This window comes from Notolepis coatsorum (assembly GCF_963971535.1).
Source record: "Notolepis coatsorum genome assembly, chromosome: 1".
Taxonomy (NCBI): domain Eukaryota; kingdom Metazoa; phylum Chordata; class Actinopteri; order Aulopiformes; family Paralepididae; genus Notolepis; species Notolepis coatsorum.
The window spans coordinates 4,433,296-4,455,615 of record NC_140165.1 but is presented as its reverse complement, the minus strand read 5'-3'; the positions used below and the strand labels follow the sequence as shown (position 1 = coordinate 4,455,615).

General features: G+C 46.2%; 1 protein-coding gene across 1 annotated transcript in view; it reads left to right on the top strand.

Moving 5' to 3' along the window:
* Positions 1-867: 867 nt before the first annotated feature.
* Positions 868-22,320, top strand: part of LOC311241345 (protein FAM184A-like) — a gene marked incomplete at both ends in the record, with an annotated part of 44,645 nt that continues 23,192 nt past the window's right edge. Inside the window, 6 exons of the mRNA XM_084330130.1 lie at positions 868-999; positions 6,322-6,457; positions 14,132-14,313; positions 17,309-17,494; positions 21,177-21,299; positions 21,899-22,060. Of these exons, the coding sequence (XP_084186256.1) occupies positions 868-999; positions 6,322-6,457; positions 14,132-14,313; positions 17,309-17,494; positions 21,177-21,299; positions 21,899-22,060 (921 nt within the window). The remainder of the gene's footprint in view (positions 1,000-6,321; positions 6,458-14,131; positions 14,314-17,308; positions 17,495-21,176; positions 21,300-21,898; positions 22,061-22,320) is intronic.

Sequence of the window (22,320 nt, the reverse complement as noted above, 5' to 3'; positions counted from 1 at the left end):
CCACAACAAAGAAAAAACTCAAATCAGCTCAATTGCCAACACCAACTCATCTTCCATACAGAGCACAACACTCCTTTATGTGCCCATATATCAGTGAACTGATCTAGGTTGTTCAATGCTCTATAATAATTAAAATCTATGCTCAGTCTGGCTTTGATCATTTTTCTGAACAGACATACAGCATCATGATCCAAGATTTGTCCTATCTTATTCCTCCTACTGAGATACACAGCCATCTTTGCTCTCCCTAAAATGAAATTAAAAGATGACACTTGCTTCTTTCCTTCTACAGTATTTAAAACCTAAAATGTACCTCTCTTTCGAGAACACCTCTTCACCGACTGGAAAAGTCTCTCTAGTAACCCTAGCAGAGGCAGCAGCCTGGAACAGTCCAGAAAACAGTGGAAAACTGTTTCCCTTTGCGCACAAAAAGGACAGTCATGTGAGACGTTAGGGTTCAATATGGAAATAAAATAATTGACAGCCACTATACCATGTAAAACCCTCCACTGCAGATCGCCAATTCTTTTGAATAACGGTGGTTTGTACAGTGCTCGCCACTCTGGTTTCACCTCATCACTGAGACCAAGGTGCGCTCTCCAGGGAGTGTCACCTCTCCCGTTGAGCTTCTCCTTGTTGAGAACCTTGACTAACAGTCTGTACAAACATTTTCCATCACCCTCATCAAAAAACACACCAGAAACATCTCCCATTGCTAAAAGAGGCCCTGTGCAATTTTTTAAATCAGGCTGCAACTTAAAACTAGGAAACATATCCTCATCACTAGGATGAAGAAACCCGTTTTTAAACTCTGTCAACATGCAACGTTCTATCTCACTGAGCCCCTGCTTCCATTTTCCCAGCATCATGCTGACCGTCCTGATGGATTTCACTCCCAGGCGTGAAGCAAGAGCAGCAGCATTGTCCATGTTCGCTCCTGTCAATTCCACAACATGGCCCAGTGTGGTGATCTTTGACCTGCAGAGCTGCCCGGAAAATGTCAGACCTGGCCCACCAGCTACGTCCAAACGTGCTCCCAGCACAACTGGCTCCTTCAAAAGCCAGAACAGTGATTTTGAGTAATCCAGCGGTCCTTTATCGAACAAACTCCATGTTTTAAAAAGTACACGATAAAAAACAGGCAGAACATTTAACCGAGCACCGCTAAAATCCATCAAAAACAGAGAATTCGACAGTCCAGCCCTCCAAGCTGTTGCAGTATGGCACAAGCCACCGGCCTCCACACCAAGTCTTTTGGTCCATAAAAAGTCTCTGAATGAACTGGAGTCGAAAAGTTGCACCCCTACTGCACAGATGCACAAGACCCTGCCCACCCTCCTCCTTGGCAGGTACAAAACACTCTGGGCACCCAGTGCAGCTTTGTCCAGAAAAAATCTAAAAACAAGCTTGAAGTTTAGGGAGAAGGTCTATTGGGGGATCAACACACATCAGACGATGCCACAATTTAGAAGACACTAGGTTATTGATTACCAGAACACAGCCCCTATACGACATGTTTGGCACAATCCACTTCCATTTCTTTAAACGGCCTTGAGCTATTTCCAGTACATTTTCCCAGTTTTTCCTTTTAAAAGTCTCATCCCCTAAAAAACACTCCCAGATATTTGAAACTCCCTTTTTCCAATGCAGGCCCCCTGGTAAAGTGAGGCTGTTGCACAACGTACCCACCATGATTGCTTCGCTCTTCCCCCAATTGACCTTAGCCGAGGAAATCAAAGCAAAACGTCCCACATTTTCAACTAACACATTGATGTCCTCTTGTTTATTTATAAAAATAACCAAGTCATCTGCATATTGCTGAAAGCTTAAAAGGTGCAATACAACCAGGGACACTTACCCCCGAGATGCCTGCCCTGAGCCTGTGTAGCAGGGGTTCAATGAATACAGCATTCCCGACAATGAACACCCCTGCCTAATACCCCTCTGGATTTTAAAAGGAGCACTCAAACCACCATTAATCTTAAGCACACTCTCAATGTTACTGTACAAGGCCTTGATCTTGGCTATGAGACCTGGGCTGAAACCAAAGGCCTCTAGAGTTTCCACAAGTACTGGTGTTCAACCCTGTCAAAAGCCTTTTCCTGATCTATGGAAATAAGACCAGTTTCCAAACCCAATGCACTAGAGATGTCCAAAAAATCCCGAATCAGAAACACATTGTCACTGACCAACCTGTCAGGCACACATAGGTCTGGTCACGATGGATCACCTGCCCCATTACCTCTCTCAGCCTGGTAGCTAGCACCTTGGAGAGGAGCTTGTATTCTGTACACAAAAGTGAGACAGGTCTCCAGTTCCTGATCTCCATTAAGTCTCCCTTCTTGGCAACAGTGTGAGTACTGCCCTCCTGCAGCTCAGCGGCAGCTGCCCTCCAATAAGACTGTCTCCGAGCACATCAGGAGATCTTCTCCCAACACTGCCCACATGGTCTTATAAAACTCAACAGGTAATCCGTCTATACCCGGAGCTTTCCATTTTCCATGCTCTGCAGGGCAGTATGGAGCTCATCAAGAGACACATCCGCCTCCAACTCTGCACTGGACTCTTTCTCTACCTTTGGTAGGCCTTCATAGAAACCATGAGATTCCTCCTGCTCCTCTCCAAGTTCAGACTGAAAAGGCTACTATAAAAACCCACAGCATGCCTCTGATGTCAGTGGACTCAGACAGTATCTGACCTGTGTCTGAGCGCATGCTGTGGATGAGCCTCTTCTGCCCATTCTTGCGCTCCAGGACCGAAAAAAAAACGGGAAGGATGCATCCATCTCTGAGATGTTTCTGAAACGTGACCCCACCAGAGCACCATGTGCTGAAATACCTAACAGGTCAGCCAGAGCAGACTTTTTAACTTGAGAGGCTCCAATATGGCCTCGATCTCCTGTGGATTCTGCTAGCTCTTGAAGCTCCTCCACATCAATCTCCAGAGCCTTCATAGACCTGGCGATATCCCTAGTAACATTTAGAGTGTACTGTTGGCAGAACTGCTTAATTTTGCACTTCCCCACATCCCACCACTGCTGTAGTGAGATAAAACTGGCCTTTGTCTGCTTATGAACCTTCCATAAGAAGGTAAAAGCGTCACAAATTTTTATCAGTTAAAAGAGACGTATTAAAATGGCCAGTAAGCACTTTGTGGCTTTACACACTTGATAAAAACAGAACAGTACACAAGAGAATGGTCAGTAAAACCAACAGGGGTTATATAACAATTATTAAAACACTAAAATGGTGTTTAAAACAATAAAACCGATCAAGTCTGGCAATGATAATAAATTATCTCTAGTGTGAACCCATGTGTATTGCCTCTGCTTTTTATGCATTCGTCTCCACACATCACTCAGCTCATACGTCTCAATCACCCTAGAGAGACGACTACGAGATGCAGAGTGAGGCTCTTGATGGTTCCTATCTAAAACGGGGTTAACAGTACAGTTAAAATCCCCTCCCAGAAATAAAAACTCTTCATTATCACAACCCTTAATAACATCAGCCAAAGAATCTAAAAAACACATTCTTTCCAAACCAATATTTGGGGCATAAACAACAATAAATACCATTTTCACCTTCTCATATAACACTCTTACTTTTAAAAGACGTCCCTTTACAACCTCCTCAATCTCACATGACTGCGGCAAAAATTGTCTGGAAAATAAAATCCCCACTCCACCACTAGTACTGGTGTTATGGCTTAAAACTATTTCCCCATTCCATTCCCTTTTCCAAGCCACTGTATTATCCTCAGTACTGTGTGTCTCTTGGACAAGCATCACATCAATATTTTTTAAATCCATTAGTTGATAAAGAGATGCCCTCTTTGCATCATCTCTTGCACCATTTAAATGTAGGGTACCTACTTTAAATTCTGCCATGAGAAAATATCCAAATTGCAGGACATAAAATAGTAAAAGGAGACCAGATAACTTAACCATCATTGGAGATTTTTGATCTTGACTTTTGCACATGTTTCTTTAAACGATAAATCTCCTGATCAGAGAAACCTTCGTCACTCCTGTCACTGCGTTTCATTAGCCACTTAGCGGACTCAACAAACAGCTTTACGTCAGGAAAAAAACTTTCCACCTTAACTGCCCTTGAGCCTTTAGTATCCTGTAGAAAACTTTTTATTCTAGTTAAAGAATACCCATCCCTCCTGTCAGCCTGAGACTGAGTGGGAGGCAGAGACTCCGCCTCATCACTCAAGTCAGAGTCTCCACTGTCACTGTCTACCTGCTGCTCAGGTTGACACTCTTTTTTAGCTTTAGAGTCAGATTGACTGACCTCAGTTTTCCTTTTTTGGGAAATTTTGGTAATATCAGCATCAAATTCCATTTCCTCCTCATTTATGCTACACTCTACTTCTCCAGCAGCTGATCCAGTGCATTTGCCCAAACTGATTATTTCTTCACCTCCGACCCCTGTCTTCTGACCTCCCACTTCTTCACCCTCCTCGACCACAGTGATCTCCTCAACAGCCTTCGCTCTTCCCCTTTTCTCCACTTTTTTCCAATTAGAATTCACATTTAATCCTGCCTCCGCTACCAAACCTCTTTCTTCCTGCATCTGCTCACCCTGTTCTGCCCCCTCTACCAGGTCTACCCCCTCCTCCTGCTCACCCTGTTCTGCCCCCTCTACCAGGTCCACCCCCCCCTGCACCGTCTCACCTTGTCCTGTCTTCTCCACCAGGCCTCTCCTCTCCTGCACCTGCTCACCCTGTCCTGTCTTCTCCACCAGGCCTCTCCTCTCCTGCACCTGCTCACCCTGTCCTGTCTTCTCCACCAGGCCCCCCCCCCCCTCCCCCTGCACCTTCTCACCTTGTCCTGTCTTCTCCACCAGGCCTCTCCTCTCCTCCTGCACCTGCTTACCCTGTTCTACTCCCTCCACCAGGCCTCTCCCCCCCCCCTGCACCTTCTCACCTTGTCCTGTCTTCTCCACCAGACCTTCTCCTGTACCTTTCCTCCCAGAGGTTCTCTCTCGACCCTTGTTGGTGCTCGAGCCACTTGGACCTGCCCTGGGTGATGGCGGTGTTTGATCAGACGACCCAGGCCTCCTAGTAGGACAGGACCTAATCATATGACCGTCCAGCCCACACCCAAAACACTTCATAGTGTCTGAAGTTATATAAATAGTGTAATCAAAGTCATCCACTCTAAAATTCATGGATAAATTCAGATCACTTTTTTCATTTTTTAAAATCATGAAAACTTCTGAAAGATAACACATGCTTTAACAGAGGGGATCTACAACCCAGAGAAATCATCTTCACTGGGGAAACTATCTGTCCGTGTCTAGCCAGTTCCCTTTCCAGGACCTCATTTCTGATGAAAGGAGGAACATTGGAAATGATTATTCTTTGTGCAGGACTTACTAGTGGAAACACGGGGGTAAAAGTGTCTTTGATTACCACTCCCTGCTCCACCACCAAATTCACTTTACCTACACAATCCAAAAAAATTACAACTGCATTATTCATCCGCGATGCAGATTTCACGCTATCATGACCCACAATAGCCCCGACCGCAAGCCCGCACTCTTCTACGGTACAATTCAGTCCCGGGGAGAGCTTTATAGCGTGTCTGCGCGTCAGACGCTCCAAACTCATAGCTGCGGGAGGCATACCGACCAGCAAAACTGGTGGCTGCTACTCGCTCCAAAACACACCAAACACTAAACGAAACAACACTGACAACAGACAAACAAAACATACATATATAATAGACACACAGATAGAAGATGGAAATAACTTTCAGAAAGTTTTAACTCACGCGAACCGCTCAGTCAAACCTGCCCGCTCCAAACACACTCGCTCCGATACACACGCATGCGCACAGAGAGAGAGAGAGAGACAGAGAGAGACAGAGAGAGGCATAGAGAGGCAGAGAGAGACAGAGAGAGACAGAGAGAGACAGAGAGAGAGAGAGAGAGAGAGAGAGAGAGAGAGAGAGAGAGAGAGAGAGAGAGAGAGAGAGAGAGACAGAGAGAGAGAGAGAGAGAGAGAGAGAGAGAGAGAGAGAGAGAGAGAGAGAGAGAGAGAGAGAGAGAGAGAGAGAGAGAGAGAGGCAGAGAGAGACAGAGAGAGACAGAGAGAGAGAGAGAGAGAGAGAGAGAGACAGAGAGAGACAGAGAGAGACAGAGAGAGAGAGAGAGACAGAGAGAGACAGAGAGAGAGAGAGAGAGAGAGAGAAGACCAACAAAATACAGATGTCTCTCAATAAGGCTGAGGGAACTATCAATGTAAGACTGATTAATAATTATTAATAATTATAATGTGTGTGTGTGTGTGCGTGTGCGTGTGTGTGTGCAGAACCTCCACCAGCAGCTGGAAGAGGCCGTCCAGGACGGGAAGATCTGGGTGATGCAACTGAAAGACACAGAGTACGAGCTGGACGGCAGCAGAGACCGAGTGCAACAACAAGCTAATGAGATACTACACAAAGCCAGTAAGATATCTATTCTATTTATTATATATATATATGTAACGGTAGTCATAACGTCACCCTTTGATGCCCCGAGGGAGTTTCAAACATGTGGTCTGCCGCTGTCTTTAATGGCCAGACCCGAGATATCTCGGATTAACTCGCCATGCGTTGGATGCCAGACCCGAGATATCTCGGGTTTTGGTCGTTTTTTCTTTTTATTCAATATTTTTATTCATTATTCATCCACTGACCTCGGTGTTGCCATAGGAAAGGATTTTGAGATCGCCAAAGTGCAATGCCGGCCACATCCTGCCAGATGGCAGTGTCGCCCACCCTTTGAAACCTTATATCTAACTCTGTGTTACACTCAAATGTCTCCGGGCACTATATTTAGACGGAGCCAAGTAAGTCGTTTCATACGAGCACTTTGAAACGCATCTGGCACACTCGATCCATAAATTGTGCCAAATTATGTCCGGGAACAGATGGACACCAATACTGGAAATCGCGATCAGACAATTGGAATATTCTTTTTGGAATACCCCCAACCACAGGTAAGGACTATCTGACATCAACTTCAGCTTGATCCAACAATGTTTTCATATCGATCCAGCTGATCGGCTTCTGTAGTGTTCAACACGAATGTCGTTACTGGCCATCAAAGCATAAAAAAAACGACCCCTCCCCCTTTCATGCATTCATGATGAAACATAATACCTATTATATACATTTGATTTGGAAATAGTATCGTGTCCAGGGATGAAACGCCAACGCTTATAGTAGAATACACGTAGCGCCCTATAACTCGCGTTTCAGGAATTATCCCGGATCACTCCTAAACGTTAGGTTATGACTATAACCAAGTTCTGTTAGTTAGGGGCGATGCTTGGCTTCGCCTTCTGCACTATCTCGCGTACGTGCACGCGTACTGAATAAACCACAAATGTACCTCTAATACCAGTATTAGTCTGACCACACCCCTCATCAGCTTACCTTCATAAGCAGGTGTGTGGTCACCTGCTCTCCTCCTTCCCAAGCTTTCACCACAAGGTGAGGTCAAGGGCTGCAGCGGCCGTCCGAAGCCAAGCATCGCCCCTAACTAACAGAACTTGGTTATAGTCATAACCTAACGTTCTGTATCGTTAGTGGCTTAGCTTGGCTTCGCCTTCTGCACAAGGGAGGCCAAGCGGAGCCACTTGGCTGACAAATACACCCCGCTGACAGCCCCCCAAAACCATCAGAACAGGGAGGGCCGAGCCCCCCCGACCCCCCCCTAATGGAGGGTATCCCCCCTATTAGAGGCTTCACGGGAAGGCGACGGACCCGACCGTGCGAAGAGCTCTCAAGCAACTTAACGCACAGGGTGAGCAGACCGTGGCTTGACCCCACGACTACACACACGCACAACCCGCATGCCACCCGGGAACGAACGGAGGAACAACCTCGTTACTGCCCCCAGAATCACGGGATCAAGGGCAAACCCAACCCCGTGGCAAGGCCGTAGCAGCGGAGCGCGAAGGAAGACCCAGACCCACCAAAAGGACTGGACCCCCGGAATGGGGGCCCGGAGAAGTCCATGATGCCAGCATCAAGACCCCACCAGGGGGGCACCTAGTGACCCCGCCCCTCACATCGCCAGCGTATTCGGACAAAGGCCCCTCAGCCGAGCGGGCCCTGTCCCCCTCAACAGCACACCGCCTGGAACACAAGCCCTGCAACAGGCAGACAGCATGGTCATAACACACAAGAGTTAACCAACGGAACAGGCAGTGCACCGGGGAAGACCAGGCAACAGGCTGTCAACCCAAGCCTGGAACAACTGCGGACGAGGCAGGCGCCAGAAAGGACAGCCGAAACAGCCGCCCCGGCGGAAGGGGCGTATGCTGGCGTTGTCGCATAACCAAGCTTTCCACAGAAAAGCCCATACGATCGGCAGACGTCATGAACGTGCAGGGGCACCCTCAACCGGAGAACCGGGAGTTGACACTGCAGCAACACACCAGAGAACCAACCACCCAGGCATTACCCCATGCAATGGTTGGTCCCATAACCCCTCAGGAAAACCCCGAAACGCACCGGCGGTACCACCGCAGCCCGCGTTCCGGTTCCCAACAGGGCCATCCCGGGCCTACAGGTCAACGGGCATCACCCCGGACCGGGCCCGGCGATACGGGGAGCACAGGATCCCAAAGGAGGTTAACCCCACCCAACAGGCTCCTCAGCGCCAAAACGCAAGAGAAGAGCGTAATATGGAAGACCAGCCCCCAGCACCCCGCACTCGGTACCAACAAGGGGTCCCATAACGCACAACCCTGTGACACCCGGATCGACCTAGCATTTTTCCCCCCGAAAAAACCCTAAGTCCCTCAGGGTACCAGAACAGCAGATCTGCATCCCCAGCGGACAACGGGTGCACTGATCTGGACCAGCGCGACCAGAACCAGTCCCGTGCCCTAACCACGCCGACCTGCCAACCCCAGGAGAAGGGGCAGATATGCGCGTCTGATCCCAACATAAAAAGAAGGCGCCACCCAGACGTGTCGGTATGAACCGCGTCCGGCGGCCCACCCCTAGGGCGTGAGACCCTTCCCATATGCCCAGACCCATTCCGTCATCATCCCCTGACATGAACGGGAACCCATCGACAACACACAGGATGTCGGAAGAGGAAAAACCCCCATCCCAATTGCTCCATAAAAACGCTGTTTCACCAAAGCAAACGAGGCGCGCCAGTCAGCAACGGCCAAAGCACATCCTGAGCCAGCACTATGTGTGCGTTTGGACATACCCACATCAACAATAGGCCGGCTAGACCACCATATTGAATCCCCAAGACGCCCAGGGAAACGACAAGAGGGGCGAGATGCAATCAACTCCATGAATGAACATTCAACTCTTTATAAAATAAAGAAAAGGCATCACATGTATGACCTAACTGCACAGCTGGGAGTAAAAAACCCTGTGTTTTCACATGATTTTAATCCAGTCACTCTTCTTAATCAGAGTGTAAGACCAGATTCCCCCAGAAACACCTTCCCACATGAGACCACGGTCAAGAAAAAGATATGTAAACTGTGAGACACGTGACCAACAGACTCAAGTTTGACACAAAAACGAGCGCAGCAGGTTAAGTCCTGCGCTCTACCCTCGACATCTTTACGACACCAGCTCATGGAAGGCGTCGCCATAGCAACAACGCTATAACGGGCGGGGAAAACCCACCGGATCCTGTCATAACAGGAGTCGGTAGAATACCCCTCCCCCCCCCCCCCTCCCCCGCCAAGCACTGGCTTGGCCCTGACTGGCTCAGCAGGAGGGTCAACAACCTCTAAACCAATCAAGTGGGTAAAGGAGGGGTTTATCCGACACCCCCTCCCGAAAAACACACCTTCTATCCCTACACACAGAAAACAACCGTAGCCATTTTGAAAACCTCCGGTAGAACAAAACACATATAGCATAAGCTAATACAATGTTAGCTACCCACAAAGTGTAAAAGGGATTACAACAAAAAACACAAGTCGCCTGTGCGTGAATCCCATACCCGCAGCCTAAGCTATAGGAAGACGTTGAACGAGAGTAATGGCTAGGCCATGAAAAGTGTGTACGAGCATTACTGCAACTAACAACACAGCGTTGTGAACACATACTTAGTTAAAGCAATGGAATATCACCAGTTCTAATTGCATGTGGAGCATCAAGCTAATAGAACCTATTACCGAGTGTAAGTTGCAGACCTTGCTTAAAAACTCGTAACACAACACAACTCATTCCCCCAACGTAACAGGGTAGATTCATAAAACACAACCCCACCACATGATTTGTATTGAAGAAACACACAGTTTGTTCGGCCAACCACAGTCCCCCTTATATCAGGGAACTTTTTTTATTAAATAAATAATATGTGATCAAGGCACAAAATCATAGGGGGGCCGGGGAGGGTGTAGAGGAGGGGACACAGAGGGGGAAAAGTCACTCAACGGCGCCTGCCACCTCGCGCCGCTCGAGTCTGGCCACCCCGGGGAGCCCCGGAGGGACGGTAGGTTACAGTCTGCTGGACACGACGTTCCCTACCGTCTCCTCCGGTCTGGGATGGGCCGGCGGTGGCTGAAGCGTCGTCTCGTCTCCTAGCCCTCTTGGCAGGGCCAGCAGCGGCGGCGGGGGCAGTGGTAGCGGCGACGGAGACAGCTCGACGTCGCGGAAGCCTTCTGCCCCCACCGGCAAGGACGGGAGGCGGAAAATGGGGTTGGAGGATGGATCTCTCCTCTGCCATCTCTCTGCATGTTGAGGTCATCAATAGCAGGGCCTTCCCGAACAGGCCAGCGTCGGAGAGGTCGGCCGTCAGAAGAGGGGCTCTCTTCTTCTCTGGTACACGGGCCTGCTCCAGCCAAAGGTGACGCTGGCCCAGGGTGGCCAGGGCGCGCACTTTACCCATGGCTATGGCTAGCACCTGGGAGAGGTGCAGCACAGCTCCCGCAGCCTGGGTGATCTGATCGCACCTCACCTCGTTCAGATCCGCGCCGCCCGTCATTATCCCCGATACAAATCTAGCCAGGTGGGCGATGTTAGAGGCCGCAGCCAGCGACTGTGTACCGGCGATAAATGACTGGTCACCCCAATAAGCCAATCGCCTAGCCGACCTCCCCTGGAGGACCGGCTTGCATAGGGGCTCCCACACCATATCCGGACAGAGGAGCGCGGCCATCGGATTGTCAAGCCGAGGTACGCCCTCCCCCATACCTTTGACCAACCCCGACACCCGCGTAACTGGTACGTAGGCGGGAGTCAGTCCCATGATGTTGGAGACCGCCTGGCCCCGACGAACATAGGCCCCCATCGATGGGAAAAATGGGTAGACAACGTCCACCCCTCTCACCGGGGGACGCTGCCAGGGATGGCCTATGAGGTCATCAGGGACAGGAGCAGGCAATGGCTGCGGCAGCGGCACACCGTTTGCAGCGGCGGCTACCGCCATGAGCTCGGGAAACCAGGCCCGCAGTTCCCCCTGCGGACCCTCCTCCACCGACCCCGCATCCCTCGCATACAGCAGGCTGCGACTGGTCAAGGAGCCACAATCCGATGCGGCCGACAGTAGGGCATCCTGTTGATGAGGCCAAGGTGGTTCCCCGACATCCTCGAACAAGGCGCCCCGTGGAGCCATTTCCCCCCACCCCGGGGTCTCCGGAGGAGGGATACTCTCCTCCACGGGACCATCATACAAGAACCCGTCCGCCTCCTCCATGAAGTCTTCAGTTTCCATCAGAAATCCAGAGTCGGACGCGGCCTCGCTGGTCTCCAGCAATTCCCCAAACCCAGGCCGTTCGCGTCTGCACGCCACCATGTGACGACGTGAGCGAGCAGACGCAAAAAGTTTTCGTCGCAAATCCCCTGGCTCTAAGACAATCCCCCGTTCATCAACGGGCGATTCCCCAGAAACAGAGGAACCAGAGTCGAGATCAGGCCATCGCCGGAGCGACGGCTCCGAACCCTCGGCTCGTCGGTGAGGAAAACTATCCACCGGCAGTCTCCCGGGCTGGGTCGGCAACCACGAGAGTGGCAACAGCCCAGCACCGGAACGCACGACGGAGGCGGGAATGGAGAATCGGTGGTGAAGAGTAGGTCTAGCGGGTCTACTCTCCGCGGAATACATTATGACCCAAACCTTTTTCTTATATAAACAAGTGAGAGAAGAAAAAGGTTAGGCACAATGTAAACCTAGTCACAACTCTTTTCAACTTATCAACGACACGTCAAGTGGGGTACTACCGAGGCACTTCCTTGTGGTGAAAGCGAGAAGGAGGAGAGCAGGTGACCACACACCTGCTTATGAAGGTAAGCTGATGAGGGGTGTGGTCAGACTAATACTGGTATTAGAGGTACATTTGTGGTTTATTCAGTACGCGTGCACGTACGCGAGATAGTGCAGAAGGCGAAGCCAAGCTAAGCCACTAACGATACAGAACTATACTTATAATCACCACGGGATAACACGTGAACGTATGCATGAAAAAATGCTATCTTTTTTGCATGTTCGACGGAAGAAGGTCACTGTCAAATGACTATAGTATTGTCTCCATAGCTATAATATAGAATATAGATATAGCTCTCCAAACATAGTGACGCACAGTGAAAATATGTTATGGAAACGTGGCACATTAGCCACAAGGGCCAGACTAATCCCTGGCGCTGAATGAGTTAAGGGTGAGAGTGAGTTTAACCCATAGCATAACCGCTACTCCATCCTTGGTAATTATGCTTCGTAACGTTAGCAGTAATGTTAACAGAGATTGTCTGAAGGAGCCGTCTGCCAACGAAGATATTGTTACAGCTGAGAACACGTTTATTCACAAAATGGATCACCATCCAGTGACCAATCAGTACGCATGATAACTTTCTCTAACGATAAGTACTTATGATTACTTTCTCTAACGATCAGTACTCATGATTACTTTCTCTAACGATCAGTAAGTACTTGTGATAACTTTCTCTAACGATCAATACTCATGGTTACTTTCTCTAACGATAAGTACTTGTGATTACTTTCTCTAACGATCAGTAACTTATGATTACTTTCTCTAACGATCAGTACTTGTGATTAATTTACTGTATCTATCTAGTACTTATGACTTATGATTGGGTGTGGTCAGCAGTAGCAACCCCTCCCCTTTCCCCACTAAACTCCTACTTACACATCAGACCAAAACAAATAAAATGTAAACAAAGAGCAATACCAAGAGGTGCATTACAGATTCTACCTTTAAATATACATTATATATATCAATAGTTGGGTTCCCAAACTTTTCAGGCCAGGGCCCAGAAAATAAGGTGTCAGAGAGCCGCGGCCCAATGCACATCGTCAGGGTTTTTTTTTTTTTTTTTTTTTTGCCATGCGACCGATTTTTTAAGCCAAATATCACTTCAATCCTATTAAGTTAGTTCAAGTTAGTTATTCATTTATATGTGCTATTTATGAGAGGGCTAACTTGTTGCAAAATAATAATGATAATAATAATAGCCTCATTAAAATACTATTGTTGCTTCGGTTGTTTTCAGCGTTTTATGTGCATAATCTGTTATTTAGTTTGAAATGTTCGTTGAAATAAGTAGATTTTTCGTTTTTGTTTATTTATTAAGTTAATATAAAACCATATAGTCACATTTTAGAATACAATAGAATAGAATTTTAGAATACAACTAGAAACACTGTCCTGGCCTGCTTCTAAGTTCAGTGGCCTGACAAAAAAAAATTAAAATAAAAAAATAAAAAATAAAAAATATATATTTTTTTTATTTTTTTTAAATATTTTTTTTTTTTTTTTATCATCTCGCGGCCCACCCGTGGCTGCTCGCGGCCCACCTTTGGGTCGCGACCCCGACTTTGGGAACCACTGTAAATTACCACTTAACCCTTTCACTACCACACTACCAAAGGGTTAACCCTTTCACTGTGACAATACAGAAGGTTAACCCTTTCACTGCCACACGGCAACGGGTTAACCCTTTTACAGCCACACTGCAGAAGGTTAACCCTTTCACTACCACACTACAGAAGGTTAACCCTTTCACTACCACACTACAGACGGTTAAACCTTTCACTACCACACTACAGACGGTTAACCTTTTCACTACCACACTACAGACGGTTACTGACTGATGACTAAATGAATGAATGACCCGCGCGTGTCGCTCCTGCAGGTCAGATTGGATCTTTGCAGGCCACACAGATGTCCCACGAGGCCACCATCAGGGAGCTGGACCACGAGCAGAACCGTCTGAAGGACAAGATCAGACAACTGGAGGAAGAGAGAGAGAGACTTCTGAACCAGAGCCAGGCTACTGATGAACAACACAAACAACTAGTACTCACACTGGAACAGGTCAATAATACTACTAGTAATACACTGGAACAGGTAAATAATACTACTATTAATACACTGGAACAGATAAATAATACTACTAGTAATACACTGGAACAGGTCAATAATACTACTAGTAATACACTTGAACAGGTCAATAATACTACTAGTAATAGACTGGAACAGGTAAATAATACTACTAGTAATACACTGGAACAGATAAATAATACTACTAGTAATAGACTGGAACAGGTCAATAATACTACTAGTAATACACTGGAACAGATAAATAATACTACTAGTAATACACTGGAACAGATAAATAATACTACTAGTAATACACTGGAACAGGTCAATAATACTACTAGTAATACACTGGAACAGGTCAATAATACTACTAGTAATAGACTGGAACAGGTAAATAATACTACTAGTAATACACTGGAACAGGTAAATAATACTACTATTAATACACTGGAACAGGTAAATAATACTACTAGTAATACACTGGAACAGATAAATAATACTACTAGTAAGGAACAGGTCAATAATACTACTAGTAATACACTGGAACAGGTCAATAATACTACTAGTAATACACTGGAACAGGTAAATAATACTACTAGTAATACACTGGAACAGGTAAATAATACTACTATTAATACACTGGAACAGATAAATAATACTACTAGTAATACACTGGAACAGATAAATAATACTACTAGTAATACACTGGAACAGGTCAATAATACTACTAGTAATACACTGGAACAGATAAATAATACTACTAGTAATACACTGGAACAGGTAAATAATACTACTAGTAATACACTGGAACAGATAAATAATACTACTAGTAATACACTGGAACAGATAAATAATACTACTAGTAATACACTGGAACAGGTCAATAATACTACTAGTAATACACTGGAACAGGTCAATAATACTACTAGTAATAGACTGGAACAGGTCAATAATACTACTAGTAATACACTGGAACAGATAAATAATACTACTAGTAATAGACTGGAACAGGTAAATAATACTACTAGTAATAGACTGGAACAGGTAAATAATACTACTATTAATACACTGGAACAGGTAAATAATACTACTATTAATACACTGGAACAGGTAAATAATACTACTATTAATAAACTATTAACACTTTGAGTGCCAGCGACGATAAATCTCGCTTTTTTTTTATTAGCGATTTGAATTCATATTTCATCAATCTAGTCTCACGTCAGTGCTGCAAACTCTTTCTGAGCTCCATTGGGAAAATACCGCCCCCTATCGTCTCCCTGTGGTACTGCACCCACTGAATCCAGCTTACTCATTTTACTTCTCTGGCAAGCCACCCGAGAGGATCAGATTAATTTCCGAGCCCCAAAACAACGTGGAATACATATTTCCAGTATCCAGCGTTGGATCAATAAACGCGATCGATATTTGGAATGGCGATCAGGAATTGGAATAATCTTTTTGGAGAACATCTGATCTGAGGTAAGGAATCTATTTTACCAGTCTTAGGATAATCAGAACTTTTTTCACAGAGATATCAACGTGTGCCCTATGTGTGTGTGTGCATGTGTGTGTGTGTGTGTGTGCGATCAGGAAATAAGATATTCGATTTTTCAGCCCGCTTATATAGCGTGCATAAGTACACATATACTATCGATAATCTAGCGTTTATTTGAAAACAATTCATAAATAGGCAGATTTTTTTTTGTGTATTCCAGAATATTCCAGTAAATGGCGTTTAGCACAGAATCTTTATATTTTCGGAACCTTTTTTTATTATTATTTTTATTTAATTTAAAAAAAAAATTGCGTTTATCGCTTTTTACTACTGGGCAGTCCAGTAGAGAGAGAGAGAGTGGTTCGCCACTGGGGCGCCCCATTTTCTGAAACTTTCAAAAAACGAGAGTTTTTCAAAATGGTATCAAACGGAAATGAACAGATTAAAAAACAATCTGTTTTTCGACAATGTTGACTGCAAACAAGTCATTGATAAGCGACGGCCAGATTAGTCACAGCCATAATTTAAGACATAGTTTATGCGTTTGCAAATATGAGAGCTCTATCATTGAAGTGGAACGCTGGCATACGGAGGAGCCCTTTAGCGCCCCGCATGGCTGGCACTCAAAGTGTTAATTATCCGTCGGTCCGTATAATTAATAAACTATTAATCGATAAACTGTTAATTATCCGTCGATAAACTATTAATTAACCATCGGTAGTGTGATAGTAAAGGGTTATTAACCTTCTGTATAGTGTGGCAGTGAAAGGGTTAAAAACAGAATCCCTTTCTGACGATACTGAAAATTGTGATTCTGAAGCCTGACGCCCGCAGGCAGACCAGACGCGCGGCACGAAGTCACGCGCGGGTTCCGTGCGAGATCACATACGTGCGTGGCCTGCCTGGCACACAGAGTCCGACTTCAGAGCGCGAGGAAGCGCGCACGGAGGAAGGCACGTTTACATTGGAACCGCCGTAAATGAAGCGGCGCCCGGCCGCCCGCCCGCGTCAATACTTTTACCAACGGATTTCCAGTTCCGCGTGCGCGTTCTGCGATCTGATTGGCCACTGACGTTTCTGGTCGTGTGACATCATGTGCAGCCAATCGTGTGACGCCTGTTTCTTTCACCGGTTAAGCTTATAGGCGACTCTTTCGAAGTTGGTTAAGGTTAGAGTTTGTCTTTAGAGCAGCGGGCGATAGAACGCCAGCCCTGATTCCAAACTCTAACCTTAACCAACTTCGAAAGAGTCGCCTTCGGAAGCTTAACCAGTGATAAACTAGGCGTTGGGTAGTTTGCATGCCGTTCGAGGCGGAACTGGGCGATTGGGGCTCACATGTCACATGACCAGAAACGTCAGTGGCCCAATCAGATCGCACCAGAAACGTCAGTGGCCAATCAGATCGCAGAACGCGGAACTGGAAATCCGTTGGTAAAAAAAATAGACGCCTAGCCATAGCGTGAGCCTCCTCTCTCTTCTCTCCCCCTGCAGTCTCTGCGAGAGGAGCGGCAGTGCTACGAGCAGGAGCTGTCCCGGCTGAAGGCGCGGTACGAGGAGGAGGCGCTCCGGTTCAAGGAGGCGCAGGTTCGAGTCCTGGAGGAGATGGAGGGCAAACAGAGGGCCTTGAGGGAGGAGGCGCAGAGGGAGAAGGAGCAGGAGAAACAACAACTGATGGCGGTGAGTAGAGAGATAGACTGGAACTGTTCTGTTCTGCTCTGTTCTGTTCTGTTCTGCTCTGCTCTGCTCTGCTCTGTTCTGTTCTGCTCTGTTCTGTTCTGTTCTGTTCTATTCTATTATGTTCTGTTCTGTTCTGTTCTGTTCTGCTCTGCTCTGCTCTGTTCTGTTCTGCTCTGTTCTGTTCTGTTCTGTTCTATTCTATTATGTTCTGTTCTGTTCTGTTCTGCTCTGCTCTGTTCTACTCTGCTCTGTTCTGCTCTGTTCTGTTCTGTTCTGTTCTGTTCTACTCTGCTCTGTTCTGTTCTGCTCTGTTCTGCTCTGCTCTGCTCTGCTCTGTTCTGTTCTGCTCTGTTCTGTTCTGTTCTATTCTATTATGTTCTGTTCTGTTCTACTCTATTATGTTCTACTCTATTCTATTCTATTTTATTCTATTCTGTTCTGTTCTATTCTGTTCTACTATATTCTATCCTATTCTATTCTATGCTATTATATCCTGGTCTATTCTATTCCTTATGTATCCCATTCATGTATTATGAATGTGTGGCCGGGGCAGCTCTCTGAGCAGTGATGTGAGGGGGGGGGGGGGAGGGGGGCTGGTCAGTGATGTGAGGGGGGGGGGGGGGGGGGGGGCTGGTCAGTGATGTGAGGGGGCACTGCGTTCTGTATGAGAAGCTCCTTGGTGGATCTCTCTTTCTCTCATCTCTCCTCTCTCACCTCTCCTTCTCTCATCTCTCATCTCTCTTTCTCTTATCTCTCATCTCTCATCTCTCATCTCTCTTTCTCTCATCTCTCATCTCTCATCTCTTATCTCTCATCTCTCATCTCTCATCTCTCTTTCTCACATCTCTCTTTCTCTCATCTCTCATCTCTCCTTCTCTCACCTATCATCTCTCTTTCTCTCATCTCTCTATCTCTCATCTCTCATCTCTCTTTCTCTCATCTCTCATCTCTCATCTCTCCTTCTCTCACCTATCATCTCTCTTTCTCTCATCTCTCTTTCTCTCATCTCTCTTTCTCTCATCACTCATCTCTCTTTCTCTCATCTCTTTCTCTCATCTCTCTTTCTCTCATCTCTCTTTCTCTCATCTCTCACCTATCATCTCTCTTTCTCTCATCTCTCTTTCTCTCATCTCTCACCTATCATCTCTCTTTCTCTCATCTCTCTTTCTCTCATCTCTCACCTATCATCTCTCTTTCTCTCATCTCTCATCTCTCTTTCTCTCATCTCTTTTTCTCTCATCTCTCATCTCTTATCTCTCATCTCTCCTCTCTCATCTCTCTTTCTCTCATCTATCTTTCTCTCATCTCTCATCTCTCTTTCTCTCATCTCTCTTTCTCTCATATCTCTTTCTCTCATCTCTCTTTCTCTCATCTCTCATCTCTTATCTCTCATCTCTCATCTCTCTTTCTCTCTTTCTCTCATCTCTCATCTCTCATCTCTCTTTCTCTCATCTCTCATCTCTCTTTCTCTCATCTCTCTTTCTCTCATCCCTCATCTCTCATCTCTCTTTCTCTCATCTCATCTATCATCTCTCTTTCTCTCATCTCTCTTTCTCTCATCCCTCATCTCTCATCTCTCTTTCTCTCATATCTCTTTCTCTCATCTCTTATCTCTTTCTCTCATCTCTCTTTCTCTCATCTCTCTTTCTCTCATCTCTCATCTCTCCTTTTCTCATCTCTTATCTCTTTCTCTCATCTCTCTTTCTCTCATCTCTTATCTCTTTCTCTCATCTCTCTTTCTCTCATCTCTCTTTCTCTCATCTCTTATCGCACATCTCTCATCTCTCCTTTTCTCATCTCTTATCTCTTTCTCTCATATCTCTTTCTCTCATCTCTCTTTCTCTTATCTCTTATCGCACATCTCTCATCTCTCCTTTTCTCATCTCTTTCTCTCATCTCTCATCTCTCTTTCTCTCATCTCTCATCCCCCATCTGTCTTTCTCTCATCTCTCATCTCTCTTTCTCTCATCCCCCATCTCTCTTTCTCTCATCTCTCATCTCTCTTTCTCTCATCTCACTTTCTCGCATTCTGTCGTCTCTCTTTCTCACATCTCTCTCTCTCATTTCTCATCTTTCCCTCATCTCTGATCTCTCTTCTCATTCACCCCCCTCTCATGCCCTCCTCCCTTCAGTAATATTTCCATTCTGTTTGAAGCTGCCTACTAATTGGTTGATTTCCATTGACATAAAATTCTGCCTCCAAGCCGAGATCTAGGGTTATCGTGTGTGCGTGTGTGTGTGTGTGTGTGTGTGTGTGTGTGTGTGTGTGTGTGTGTGTGTGTGTGTGTGTGTGTGTGTGTGTGTGTGTGTGTGTGTGTGTGTGTGTGTGTGTGTGTGTGTGTGTGTGTGTGTGTGTGTGTGTGTGTGTGTGTGTGTGTGTGAGAGATGGAGAGATGGAGATATATATATATATAGAGAGAGAGAGAGTGAGAGAGAGAGAGAGGGAGTGTGTGTGTGAGAGAGAGAGAGAGAGAGAGAGAGAGATGTTATATAAGTCAGTAGTATCTGCCACCTTGTGTCTTCTTTAGATGAAAAACTGATCTCACCAGGAAAAACAGAGAGAGAGAGAGAGAGAGAGAGAGAGAGAGAGAGAGTAAGAAAGAGAGATATATATATAAAGGAGAATAATGTGATAAATAATATACATATAATAAAATAAATAATAAAAATAATAAAATACATGTGAATAATTAGGAACTGCCCAGTACAACCACAGTCTGACACTGTTGACCACTAGGAGCTGCCCAGTACGACCACAGTCTGACACTGTTGACCACTAGGAGCTGCCCAGTACGACCACAGTCTGACACTGTTGACCACTAGGAGCTGTCCAGTACAACCACAGTCTGACACTGTTGACCAGTAGGAGCTGCCCAGTACAACCACAGTCTGACACTGTTGACCACTAGGAGCTGCCCAGTACAACCACAGTCTGACACTGTTGACCACTAGGAGCTGCCCAGTATGACCACAGTCTGACACTGTTGACCACTAGGAGCTGCCCAGTACAACCACAGTCTGACACTGTTGACCACTAGGAGCTGCCCAGTACAACCACAGTCTGACACTGTTGACCACTAGGAGCTGCCCAGTACAACCACAGTCTGACACTGTTGACCACTAGGAGCTGCCCAGTAAAACCACAGTCTGACACTGTTGACCACTAGGAGCTGCCCAGTACAACCACAGTCTGACACTGTTGACCACTAGGAGCTGCCCAGTACAACCACAGTCTGACACCGTTGACCACTAGGAGCTGCCCAGTACAACCACAGTCTGACACTGTTGACCACTAGGAGCTGCCCAGTACAACCACAGTCTGACACTGTTGACCACTAGGATCTGTCCACTACAACCAGTTTGACACTGTTGACCACTAGGAGCTGCCCAGTACAACCACAGTCTGACACTGTTGACCACTAGGAGCTGCCCAGTACAACCACAGTCTGACACTGTTGACCACTAGGAGCTGCCCAGTACAACCACAGTCTGACACTGTTGACCACTAGGAGCTGCCCAGTACAACCACAGTCTGACACTGTTGGCCACTAGGAGCTGCCCAGTACAACCACAGTCAGTGCCAGTGCTTTTGGTTGGACTGAAACAGTTGTTAATTAACAGGTCAGGTAAGCGTCTTACAAAACAACGTACTGTCCCTTTAACAGCTTCCTCTGTCCAATAGGAGATGAGCCAGGAGTTTGAGATAAAGCGCCTGTCATTGGAGGAACAGAGGGACCACCTCCAGCAGCAACTGGACAATCTGAAGGAGGAGCTGTCAGCCAAACTCAACATGGCCAATCAAGAGGCAGGATGAGTCCATGTGACCTACCTATTGATGTCAGAAAATGCTGTTGGAATCATAGACATATATAAAGGCTAGATGACTCACCGCGCTGCTGGCCAATGGAGACCGACGTTGCCACATGGCGGCCATCTTGCCACAGGCAGCACGCCCACGCATAACATGAATGTCCATGGTTCATGTACTATTGAAATAACCATAGCTTGCAAGATTTTCAACCGATTTTCAAACGGTTTGGTTTGTTATAAACGTCAGAGATGTAGTTATCATACTGCATACTTATAATGGACTTTCACATGAAAATAATTTCAACATGTCCAAGCATCCTGAATCATAGCCACGTTAATAACGTTTGTAATAAACCAAACCGTTTGTAAATCGGTTGAAAATTGAGCAAGCTATGGTCATTTCAATAGTACATGCACCATAGACATTCATGTTATGAGTGGGCGTGCTGCCTGTGACAAGATGGCCGCCGGTGAACTACGCTGGAGACTCCGCCTTGCACCATCTAGTTATATATATATCTATGGTTGAAATAATATGACAAAGAACCATTGGCCGGGAAGTCTGATGATGTCATTTCCTGTGTTGTGTCCCAGCTGTCGCACCTCCAGGAGCAGGTGAGGGAGGGGGAGCAGAACCTTAGCTCCGCCCACAGCCAGATCTCCTGTCTTAAAGAGACACAGAACAAACTCAAGACGGAGCTGGACGCCACCAGAGCTCGAGTCAGAGAGACTAGTAACCTACTGACGGACCTGCAGGTAAAGATACTAACTAGTACACTAACTAGTAACCTACTGACGGACCTGCAGGTAAAGATACTAACTAGTAATCTATCTATCTGTCTATCTATCTATCTATCTATCTATCTATCTATCTATCTATCTATCTATCTATCTATCTATCTATCTATCTATCTATCTATCTATCTATCTATCTATCTATCTATCTATCTATCTATCTATCTATCTATCTATCTATCTATCTATCTATCTATCTATCTATCTATCTATCTATCTAT